This window comes from Miscanthus floridulus, unplaced genomic scaffold (assembly GCF_019320115.1).
Source record: "Miscanthus floridulus cultivar M001 unplaced genomic scaffold, ASM1932011v1 os_2097_1_2, whole genome shotgun sequence".
Classification (NCBI taxonomy): Eukaryota; Viridiplantae; Streptophyta; class Magnoliopsida; order Poales; family Poaceae; genus Miscanthus; species Miscanthus floridulus.
Window position 1 is genome coordinate 5,332 of NW_027098099.1, and position 11,876 is coordinate 17,207.

The 11,876-nt window shown below is 46.9% G+C and overlaps 1 protein-coding gene across 1 annotated transcript; it reads right to left on the reverse strand.

Moving 5' to 3' along the window:
* Positions 1-464: 464 nt before the first annotated feature.
* LOC136534615 (uncharacterized) lies at positions 465-11,427 on the reverse strand. Its single transcript, XM_066527022.1, has 21 exons — positions 11,241-11,427; positions 10,989-11,085; positions 10,685-10,802; positions 10,409-10,482; positions 10,096-10,172; positions 9,966-10,002; positions 9,773-9,858; positions 9,422-9,481; positions 9,197-9,342; positions 8,757-8,883; positions 8,337-8,492; positions 8,128-8,238; positions 7,795-7,905; positions 7,564-7,662; positions 7,338-7,462; positions 7,164-7,183; positions 3,930-4,536; positions 2,819-3,701; positions 2,210-2,734; positions 1,645-2,106; positions 465-965 (listed from the first exon to the last, which is right to left on the reverse strand). The coding sequence occupies exons 1-21, from the start codon at positions 11,331-11,333 to the stop codon at positions 660-662; spliced, it is 4,320 nt and encodes a 1,439-aa protein (XP_066383119.1). The 5' UTR covers positions 11,334-11,427; the 3' UTR covers positions 465-659.
* Between the last annotated feature and the right edge of the window lie 449 nt (positions 11,428-11,876).

An 11,876-nucleotide genomic window follows, 5' to 3' on the forward strand; every position in this document is an offset into this window, starting at 1 on the left:
GCACTGATGGTTAATATTACTACTTCCCTAATCTCTCACTGTTCTGAAAATGAAGCGACAAACGGGTATGAGTCGGCCACCTAGCTTGGCAGCACACAAACTCTACTGCTCTAGCGTAGCGGCGGCATTGTCGACGGCGAACCTGGCCACAGCAGCCCTCGCCACACAAAATCCTGCACCACAGCTGCAGAAAGCGCACGTGCGCACGCACGCGGCGTACACCTTGCTTCCGTTGGGGATCTTGCAATGGCAATGCATAGGACGCCGAACTGATCACAGTTGCCAAGGCCATTTATCTGATCCCAATCCACCCGTCAATCAGCTAGCAAAATCATTATGAAGAGCCACCCAGCTCCATTCCACACACGTGATCCGGACACTCTGGGCCATTCCTACCAATCACAAATATCACCAGATGTTTCGTCATCCCCGAAAAAAAAATCTGCAGAAATGCATGGCTCATATAAACAAGTCAAAATCTGCCGTACTCGTCGACTCTCCTTTGAAGCGAGCTGTACACTTGTTGGCCATGTTTGGAACGTCGGAGTTTTTCTTTTACTGTTCCTGAGTTTTTTTCTCTCTATGGAATCGAACTGATTTCTGTACAATTCTTATGAAATTTCTGCATTCAGTTCCAAACAGGTTGGTACTGTCCCCGTTTACTGAATGTAGGCGACGGTGCAGCCGTAGTTGAGAGGGCTCTCGTCCTCGAACTTGGCCACTCGAGGATGGTTCCGGAGGACGTCAATGGCGCAGTCCTTCACTGCCCCGGTGCCCATGCCATGAACCACGAAGAGCACCTGGTACGGCCTGCACGCGTCGATGGCCATTCGGAGCTCGTAGGCCGCCTCGCTGACCCGCTTCCCGCGCAGATCCACCGTGTTCTTGGACGTCTGCACGGCAGGGCCGAAGGAGACGCTGCCGCCGCCGTCTGTCGTTGCCGATCGCTGCTTCGGTGTTTGGCCCTGGTGGAAAGCAAACATGGTCAGAGCACGATTGCAGCAAAGCCAAGCAAACCAAGCCACGACAGTGGGCGTTTACAAGGCATGCCATGCCGACCATGCCAATCCTCGATGATCCGAACATGCCTACTATCTAGGTACAGCAACGGCGGCAGAGTTAACGAAGGTTCATGCATGCATGCACCAGCCTTGCATCATTGCTTGGAGCCTTGGACCATATCCTAGGTCCAGCCTGTTCTTCCATGCTGCTGCATCTGCCCGAACTAAAGCTAGGCCAGGAATTTGCAGGTCAGAATCAATGCATTCTGTAGGGCTGAAGCTAACTTGGTTTCTCTAGACATGTTATTGCAATATGCCACTCGTTAGACAACGGGAATGCCGACAAAATCGACTAAACTGGTTGGTCGATATGCCACCGATGCATGAACATGGAGCAACTATAGCTAGCTTAGTTTTAGAACCTTGGTTTTTCCAGTCACTGCTACCTTGAAACAGATTTTATCATCATATACTCGTAACAAATCACATGGTTTGGTTAAAAGATGTCTCAGACATTCTGAATATATCCGTTCTGTCTCAGACATTCTGAATATATCCGTTCTTATCATCTTGTGCGGTTCATTAAGATTACTAAAATTATCAATGCTGTGAATAGATAGTATGTTGAGATGATGCATCATACCTTTGCTTTTACAGAAGAGGAAGTTGTTGCATCGTTATTTGTGCCTCTTTGAACCAATTTTATCTTGCTTCTTTTGACTCGAACCTTTATCTTTCCATATTGAACCATACAGCTCTCATCTTCTCCAAAAGTTTCGACAACAGTAGCCATCATTCCTCCTCCCAGCCCTTGAATATACACTTTGTCTCCAATTTGTGGGACAAACGAGCTCTGGTTTTCATCGTCATCGAAAGTTATTTCACTTGGCTGATGAGCAGCAACCACGGAAGCAGTGGCAGCTTCTGCTTTCCTCAATAGCGAATTGTATTGTTCAAGTTTTGAATTCTTTAGCTGAGCTTCAAAGTTCTTGATTATGGTGTCCATCTGAGACTTTACAACCTTCAATTCTTGTTGTACCTTTTGGGTCTCTCTTGTTCTCAAAGCAGCTACTCGACTTTCAAGATCATCAGCTTCCAAGCGAATCTTCAAAGTGAAAATATACCAGGTTGGATTTAAAATGAGAGGAAGGTGAGAATCTATGTACATCACTGCTACAGAAATTTCAAAACATTATGAGTATAAGTACCTCATTGTACAGCCCCTCAACTTGTGAAAGAACAGATGCAGCTTTATTTGCTTGAGATTCCAAAAGTTTTTTTTCATCAAGGAGAGAATCATAAAGTAAACCTTGCCGCTCCTTTTGCTTATCAGGCAATAGTTTCTCAACCCATTCTTGTGCACGATCAAGCACTTTTTGATCAAAACCAATTGACTTTGCAATACTAAGTGCATTAGAATTACCAGTACTGCCCCATAAGATTCGGTACGTTGGCTGTAGAGTTTCTACACAAAATTCCATTGCAGCATTGTCGAATCGGTTGTCAACTGACTGGAGCCGACTTAGATCAGCATAATGAGTTGTCACAATGGCCAAATTCACTTTACTCGCAAGATACTTCAAAATGCTGGTTGAAAGAGCTACACCTTCAGATGGATCAGTGCCGCTGCCAATCTCATCAATTAGAACTAGAGAGTCCTTTGATACGATTTCTACAATGCTGCGCAGACGTGATATGTGCCCACTGAATGTAGAGAGGCTGTGCTCCAGTGACTTCAATCCAAAAAATAGTTTTCATCAATAAGCTTATTGTCCTGCAAGTGATTAGAGAAATTCTCATCAAAGGACAGAGACTACCTGGTGATCGCCAATATCTGCAAGAACCTGATCGAACCAAGGAATCCTAGGACTTCCTTTGGCTGGGAAGAACATACCAGCTTTTGACATAAGTGAGGACAGCCCCAAGGTCTTCATAGTGGCAGTTTTGCCTCCAGTGTTAGGTCCAGAGATGACAACTATCCTTGCGTCCTTTTTTACCCACATGTCCAATGGAACAGGCATTTCAGGTGCTTCTGTAGTTGATTCTTCTGCCATAAGAGACTGTTCAAGTAGAAGAGGATGTCTAATGCCCTCAATATAAACTGAATAGTCAGTGCACTGATCCGATTGGCTAATGGTATAACTATCAGTGAAGGTTGGTTTGACACCATTTGTCCATCGGGCATACGACCCTCTAGCACAAGCAAGGTCCAATTCCAAAACCTTGTCCATCAAATTTCTGATCTTCAGTTTGGAGTCTGCGATCATTGAGGTAAGTAAGCTCAATATTGCCAGTTCCTCTGCTCTCTCGTCTCCTGAGAGTTTAACTTCCCTGTTGTTGAGCTCAACAGCATCCCGTGGCTCCATAAAGTACGTTGCACCAGAGCCACTGGAACTCAGAACGATTCCACCAGGCACCAAATGCTTGTGTGAAGCTTTCACACCAACACACATCCTAGAACGTCGCTTGGTGACCAGTGGACTATCAATCCCACCAGCCTGGAAAATCTTTGCAGCTGTATCTTTCAGCAGAGATTCTAACATTTCGATGTTCCTCCGCCTTTCTCGGCGGATTATTTCTAACTTTTTGCTTGCCCGATCCAGGACAAGAGAAAGGGTGGAATCAAGGCAAAACTCTATCCATTGAACAAGTTCAGTTAAGAAGTCACAGCCTTGCAGTATATCTACAAGAGAAGAGTACCTGCAGGAGAACAAATAGACATTCTTTTAATCTGAAAACAAGAACCAATAATATCCATAGACTCATGTAATGTGTAAGACACTGTGTGAACAGTAACATGGTAACCAGCATTACGATTTACATCCACAATACACATCAAAATGATCAAACAAAAATACTAGTACTGCCTGATGATAGCATGTTTCAATGCCATCCAATTCATCAGGACGCACCAAAGCAATTCCTCACCTTCCATCCGGCATATCATCGGCAAGCCTCCTCAACTGGTCGAACACCGCCTGCACGGCACGGATGCTGCGCCCAACTGCGCAAAGCTCCCTCACCGCAAGCGCCCGGCCCGCGGCCGCCGCAGCGACGAGCGCGGACACGTCCTCGACGCCGCCAAAATCGAGCGGCGTCGGAAGCAGCACCGCCGCCGCCGTCTGGTCGAGCAGCCTCTCGCTCTCCTCCCGGCTCCGCCCGACGGGGACGCGCCCTCCCTCGCAGGCGGCGCGGCCGGCGGCAGTGGAGGCGAAGTGGACCAGCCGCCCGCACACGCCGCCCCATTCCAGCGCTGACTCCGTCTCCAGGCGTATCTGCCTCGCCTCCGGCGTCTCCGGTGAGGAGCGAGATGGTAGGTTGTAGGAGGAGGTTTCGGTGGCCGCCGCTGTGAGGCGTTGCGGCGGCTGACGACGTGGATTCTGCATGAAGCCGCGCGTGCGGTGGGAGGACCTAGACGAGAGGGTCACTGGGAGGAGAAGGGTAAGCTTACCTGTGGCAGCCATGGATGGAGGAAGCGGGTGTCTCTTCCGCTTCCGGTGACGGAGGGAGGTCCACACCGACGGACTGCTTCCCCCTTATCCTACTCGTTTGGGTACGGATAGGGATAGAGGCTTGAGCAAAACAGGCCCGCCGAGCTAAGCCCAGCCCACGACTCTTGTTGGGCCGGTCTTTGAATGAAAAGGTTAAATGTGAACCAAGAAGGATTTGGCAATGTCCGAAACATTTGATTTATTTATTTGCATTATAAAGTTGGGATGTGCTGGCGCCTGGACCTCCCACGGGATAGGATTTCGTCATACGGCTGATTCTAGCACGCGCCTGCATAGTCTGTCTCCGCCCGCTAATTTGCCCTGCTTGCATGCGCATCGCGCCGCCGTCGCGTCCGAACGACTCGCTCGCAATCCGCCCCGTCCACCTCGATTCGACCCGCCCCTGTCTGGGCACATACACTTGCAACATGTGTGAAAAATATATGTAACATCCAGATAGAACACTTACAACTTGCAACATGAAAACACTTGCTGCAACGGAAGACTGGAACAGATGAAACATTTGGAATATACTGTTGTAACATATGTGTGAAACATATGCAACATCCAGATCAAAACGCTTGCAACATACGTCTGGAATAGATGAAACATTTTGAACAAACTCTTGCACATATCTCTAAAACACTTGCAACGTATGCACCATCCCGATCTACTTTTGCAACATCCGTATGAAACAATATGTAGTATGTTCGTTTGGCTGTGGCTTGTCGTAAACGATCGTAAATTTCCAGCTGAAATAGTATTTTTCTCTCACACAAACCAGCCAGCAGTACTTCTTCACGAACCAGCAACGATACGAACCAGCCAACCGAACAGGCTGATGCAACATACCTCTAAAACGTCTGAAACACTTGAAACATATATTTGCAATATAGGGGAGGGAGAGCACCTATGCCGGTCAATTCCAACCTACGGCGAGTGGCGGCGCGTAAGCACCACTAGCATCCAGCACCAGCGGCGAGCGCGAGCACCACCCACCACCAGCGCCAACAGCACCGAGCTTGGGTCGGCCAGGAAGGCGACACGCGCGACGGGGCGTGAGCGAGCGGCGGCAGATGAGGCGCGCAGCAGCAACAAGGGGAGTGCGCGTCCGCATCTAGGACGGAGCAGTCGCTAGTATACCTGAGCAAATTGAGCCTGGCCCGACCCGGCCTGAGCCCGATAGGCTTTGGCCCGCCCACGGACCTTACTGGATAGGGCCAGGGCACATATCTCACTGCCCAGAAAATTTTTTCTTGGCCCGAGCCCGGCCTAAATACTATTTTAGCTATTTTTGTAGTGTAAAACGCGCGGTCGGCCCGCCCAAGCCTAGGCCTAGCCCGAAAACTATGCCCGACTTGCCCAATGGGACGGTCATGGGCGGGACTCTTTCAGCCCGAAGTAACCGTGCTTTTTTCGGCCCAGCCCGGCCCGGCCCGCAAAATGCTCAGGTCTAGCCGCAAGGCGCTGCAACAGAGGATTAGAAAGCGGAAGGGATAAGGATGAGTGATTTTTTAATAAACTCGTGGGCAGAGCAAGCGATAGGGTAAAAGCGCAAGCGAGGCGGTGGACCTACGGGAGCGTTCGACGATCTACTCATGTCGAATGTAAGACGCGTAGCACTATCGTGTAAAATTTTATTTTTGTAGCCAGAGCCCCAAGTCTATTTTGGCAAGGTGGTCAGAAAATTATGATACAAATGTTTTTTTTAAAGTCACGGGACTGGTCAGATCATCGTTGGCTGGTTTTTGTCTAGCAAATACTAAAAAAACATGTGGTTTGATTAGCAGGCATGGCCTGAGCCTGGTCCTGGATCACTTCATCTAACCGTCGTTGGCCGTAGTGCTCCAAACTGATGCTTAACAGCTTACGCCTTATTTAGTTCCACCTTAAATTTCCAAAAAGTGATACGAGCATTTAATGTAGACGAAAAAAAAACTAATTGTACAGTTTTGGTGGAAAATTGCGAGACGAACGTTTTGAGCCTAATTAGTCCATGATTGAACACTAATTGCCAAATAAAAACGAAAGTGCTACAGTAGCCCCAAATTCCAACTTCCTAAAACTAAACACGCGCTTAAGGTCTTTGGTTGGTCGTTTGACTCGTTTCCCTTGTTATGTGCCCAACTTAGCAGTCTTGTGATCTTATAGGTGGCCTTGGGTTTTAGGCTCAATTGCTCCTCGCAATCGAGCAACCTCTTGTAGGTGGCTTTGTGTTTTAGGCTCAATTGCTCCTCGCAATCAAGCAACCTTTGGCTGTGGCCGGGCACGAACATTTCTTCGTCCTCTTAGTGAAACGCATGCTCGCGAAAAAAAGTTTCATGGAGATAAAAGTATCTCGCTATATAAAGCAAAGTGTCGGAGTGAATCTTCCGAGTAAAGGCAACCAAAGCTTGAGGATGCAACCATCTACTCGTCTTCCCCATGAATAGTCACCTCTACACTACACCAAATGCCCATAACACCATGCCAACATAAGAAAGAGACGTGAAAATGGTCAAAGTGTATTCTTCCATATCAATAGAGAGAACCAATAGTCTAATTGGGGATCAAGGCAAAATGCACGCCAATACCTTTAGACTGCTACTATACAACAATGACAGTTCAATTATATACAAGAGCAACCTACAAATTGACATAGTGCATACGATTGTATACACTACGGATCAACAATGGCAGCTCTGGATCCACCTGAAACAAAAGAATAAACACTGAATATTACTGTCTTATCATGCTAGCTACTTCTGCATGCATAATTTCCTTATATGTGTGTAGTATATGTAGTGATAAAAGGTATGATATTTAATTAAAAAGAAAGATATCCACCACTGTACCTGCATGTTACTTAGCGAGGATAGGAACACCACAAGCAACATTTGCATGCTTGTCTTCAGCAAACACAAGGTTTCCTCTCACAAAAGTTGACAGGACCTTACCAGAAAGTTGCTTTCCTAGATACGCCGAAATATTCTGCAAAAAGATAATGAAATTACTTGTTATTTGCCAAGTATCAGAGTATAGCATTTTAAATAGCTGAATTTTTATAGGGTCATTTGAGGAAGGAAGTAAACCTGATGTTTATGATATATAGCATGGTTGTCATCAAGTTGGAACTCAGTTTCGGGTTTCCATACTACTATGTCAGCATGGTATCCTGGTAGAATAGCTCCCTACATGATTCAGTACTAACACATGAGATGCATTTTTCATCTACAAGATATTTCTTGGAGAATACATGAAGAATGATAACTGAACATAATTCTTTGGTGTCTGACTTGAACGTATTGCATAATTTTAAGTACCTTGTTCTTTTGGCCTGCAAGCTTGGCTGGCTTTTCGCTCCACCATGAGGCTAGCTGATTTAGAGTAATGCCATACTTTCGCCCATATGACCATGTTACCGGGAGGACAAACTACAAATAGTTATGCCAAAATAATTTAATGCAAAAACATCGAATCCGCAAAACACCTTTCTTTTTAGAAGTTTAGCATCACACTTCCACTTCCATTATGAGGTATTGTTCTTTATTACAACTTAATTAAGATACCAAAAATGCTTCAATTGATAACTTTTGAAGTTAGTGATCTTGAACTAATTCGCATGATTTTGCAAATGGTTTTGTACACAAACTAACCTGCAATGATGATATGCCTCCCCATGCCCTTAAAAAGTTGCCTTCCTCCATTAGCTTGAGATCAGGAGTTGATGGTGAGTGGTCTGAACTTAGCATGTCTATGTGTCCATCCTAATATTAATTATGCCATAAACCAATAGTTAGCATATTAATAGAACACTTTATTAAGTGTTCACTTCAAAAATAGAAAGTGGCAAAAATAGCATTACAAGTAGAGCTTTCCAAAGATTCTCTCTGTTTGTGTCATCACGTATGGGAGGAGAACATTTAAAGCGAGTATCTCCATCTGGAACTTCTTCAGATGAAAATGCCAGGTAATGAGGGCATGTTTCTATTGATAAACTTGCACCACTGCGTTTAGCATCCTACAAGCAAAGGGAGTTGTAGTAAGTAAAACCAACCAAAAACACCTTTGATAAAAAAAAAGTAACTAGAGATAAACTGTCATATGTGTGAACTTGTCCGCAACAATAGTTGTACATATTAGGAGCAATGTCTAATTCTCATTAACAGTGAATCTTCCCTTCCATACGTTGATGGAGTTTCTTTTAGGACGTTAAAACTTAAAACCATAAATTTAGATAAGTCATGGAAAGTCGCACAACATTTTTCATATGATGTCATTCAACCTTCATAAGTTCCAAGGAAGTTTTTGCATCTGATAGATGAACAATGTGAATATGAGCTCCTTCGGACCGACCACCCGACTCCGTATCCTTCATTGCACGGTGTAGATCTCTGATAGCTGCTTCCTCCCTTGTTTTAAAGAGATTGCATAATTTATAAAGTGAGGTCACTTATGGTAAAACTTATCGTACACAATTTTAAGTTGTACGGAAATGCAATTGACACTGATCGGAAATACAATTGACACTGATCCTAGTACAGTTTAAATTGTACAAAACTCAGTTGACACTACAGCTCCTCACACCTATTGTTTATGCATGTTTTTCAAACAGTAAGTTTTGAGGTATGTACTCTAGGATCCCATAAAAATCAAGATATAGAAGCCCAGCACCTAAGATAGAGACTACCATTCAATTCCTTGCAGCATAAGGGCAAGAATTACCATGATGGTGGTCTAGACTTTAGATACGTCATATAGGATCGAGGATCTAGTTCATCCTCTTGCACATCATCATCCTCAGCCTCAGGTATACGTTCTGCATGGATAAGTAAAGGTCTCTTGTATTTTGCCAGTGTAACCAATCCTTCCTACAGTGTTAAACATTAAGGGAAACTCGTCAGAGATTCCATAAGAATCAATCCAAAATAAGGAAATAATGCAGCATACCTCGATATGAGTTGAATTTGTCATGGGGAAGTCGTTGATGCCAGAGGGGCACATAAAAGACTAGAACCATGAAATGAAAGCGAGAGGCAATTAGTTTGTGAGTATATCTGCTGGTTAAAAGGAGGAAAAGGAGCATGGCCCAACCCCTAATTAGCAGGAACCTCCAAACAATGGACTTGCTGCGCTGCCTGGTACTACTATTGTCCTAATGTTCTATTGTGCATGCTTAGCTTCCTTGTGAAAACAAGGAACCAGGAACAGAGACTGAAATGATGTCGAAAGCCCAGTGCTTATAGGTTACAACTACAACATGTTGAAGTTTCAGTGCTGTCTGGAAGCTGAGAAACAAACCTTGAGTCCTAAAACGCCTGCATTTAGGAGACTCTCTAAAGCACTTGGGTTGAAGGCGTTCTCTGGCACAAGGCCTCCCCAGAACCCTGTATAAGAGTAGCACACGCAGGAGTCAGATTTTGTACGGTGTCTCAATTTGGAAAACCAGAAATAAGAAAACCTTTGGTTTCAGTGTTTCAGTCGGTCAACTTACCCACATCAACATATAGCTTATCTTGAGCTGCTTCCAGCTGAAATTCAGTCATGCAATGGCAGTGTCAATGACAGACATGAAGCAGAGTAGCAACGGTGTATGGTACTTGCAACTGACAGAGAAACCTTACCTTCATTTTGAGAGTTTCTTCAGAGACTGTTGACGGGAAGCTGTTGAGTGGCATATCCACCAACGTCGTTATCCCACCTGAAACAAAAATGACCCACACGATTTATACAAGAAATTAAACTTGCTGTTAAAGAGAAACTATGCATTGTAAACTTGTTATTTGCTCTGCTTGCTCTTGACTGAGAGAGCCTGAGGCCATGCCCATGCTCCATAAGGGTGTACATACAGGTGCACGATGACCCCTGCCATAACTATACTGTAGACTGTAGTGTTAAGTAGTAACCAGTTAGCTGTGGGCTGAAGTGAATTTGCACCTGCCGCAGCTGCTCTTGTACCGGTGGAGAAGCCCTCCCACTCGGCACGTCCAGGCTCGTCGAGATGGGCATGCCTGAAGAAATCAATTAATCATCAGGACCATCAATCAAACAGCGGGTAAAAAGAAATTAAAACTGGAAGAGTTAGAGAAAGCATCGCTGCTGACAACAACATCTTGGCCATGCCTAATCTCCCTCCATCAGTTGATCATTATTCAGTTAGGCAGGTTAATAGTAGTATTAAGTTTAAGTATGACTATGAGATGAGATGCTTACACGTCGATGAGGCCGGGCATGATGACGGCGTCCCCGTAGTCCAGGAGCGGCCGGCGGAGCACGAAGCTCCGGTAGTCCCCGACGGCGATGGCGTTGATGAGCCCTCCTTTGACCTCCACTGCAGGCACCAATCAATCAACCACGCAACAACCATCGGCATCAGAGAGCTCCAAGCCACAACTCTCAACCGCATGCTCTAGCCGTCGGCTTCCACTTGCGCCCGCAGGCCTCAGTGGCAGCGTCGAACAACGATGGCGAGGAAGGGAGGGCGGATATGACATGGAACGGTCACCGTAGTACGTACCTGCGGCGGGGCCGACGCGGCCGAGCGTGACGACGCGGTCGCTGGCGATCCAGAAGTGGTCGTGCGGGAGGAGGCTGCACCCTTCGCCGCCCAAGCTCTGCAGCAACAGGAGACGCGCACGGCTTCAGCTGTCATGCCGCCGCCGCCACAGATTCGATACGACGGGGACAGAGAGAGATGGAACAGAGAAGAGACACAAGGAACGAAAAACAAACAGAAATCGCTGTCAGGATGGAATATAATCCCGGGGACCTTGGAGAAGGGCGCGCGGTAGAGGAGCACGGCCGCGAGCGCCGCCGCCACCGCGAGCACGGACACGAACCGTCCCTTGGCCGACGCCACCATGGTTTGCCCTGCACGGCTGCGCCTCCCTTGTCCTGTTCCTCCGCGCAGTCGAGTGAGTTGCGTCCCTTTCTGGATTCTGTTCTGCCCGTGGGTGGGATCCTGCGCTCGGCTAGTCTAGTGGCTTGGCGGCTCCTGGCTCCTGCTGAGGTGGAACCGTGGACGCGGGGGGGCACCCGGTGGTCGCGTGGATCCGGAGCACCCAACCCGTGGGCTCGTGGATTCCTGTGGGCCCGGGATGTCGGTGGGACGTCCCGTGGCGTGTTCCACTGGACCGGGCGCGCCCCTGTGGGCCAAGGTAGTCCTGTCACGCTGTGTGGCTTGTGGGGTCGCCATCCAAGTGGGTTGAACCTTTGGGAATCTCTGCGGCCTTTTGCGAAAATCGGAAGTTCGAGGTTCTTGTTTTTTTTTTTTCCTTTCTTTGGAGCAATAAATTGGAGATTCTTTGTTTAGTCCGTGCGGGGCGGTTGGGGACGCGTCAGTGAGTGTGACGCGGGCTTTCGATTTGGGAGGGTCGCCATTGGCTGCTCCCGCTCCCAACCGGCG

Coding starts and splice junctions, on each gene's coding strand:
- LOC136534615 (XM_066527022.1), bottom strand. CDS start 11,333: ATGGTGGCGTCGGCCAAGGGACGGTTCGTGTCCGTGCTCGCGGTGGCG. Junction 4,537..7,163: donor GTGGATCCAGAGCTGCCATT/GTTGATCCGTAG, acceptor GAGTAGGATAAG/GGGGAAGCAGTCCGTCGGTG. Junction 966..1,644: donor CCTCTTCTGTAAAAGCAAAG/GTATGATGCATC, acceptor GCTTTCCACCAG/GGCCAAACACCGAAGCAGCG.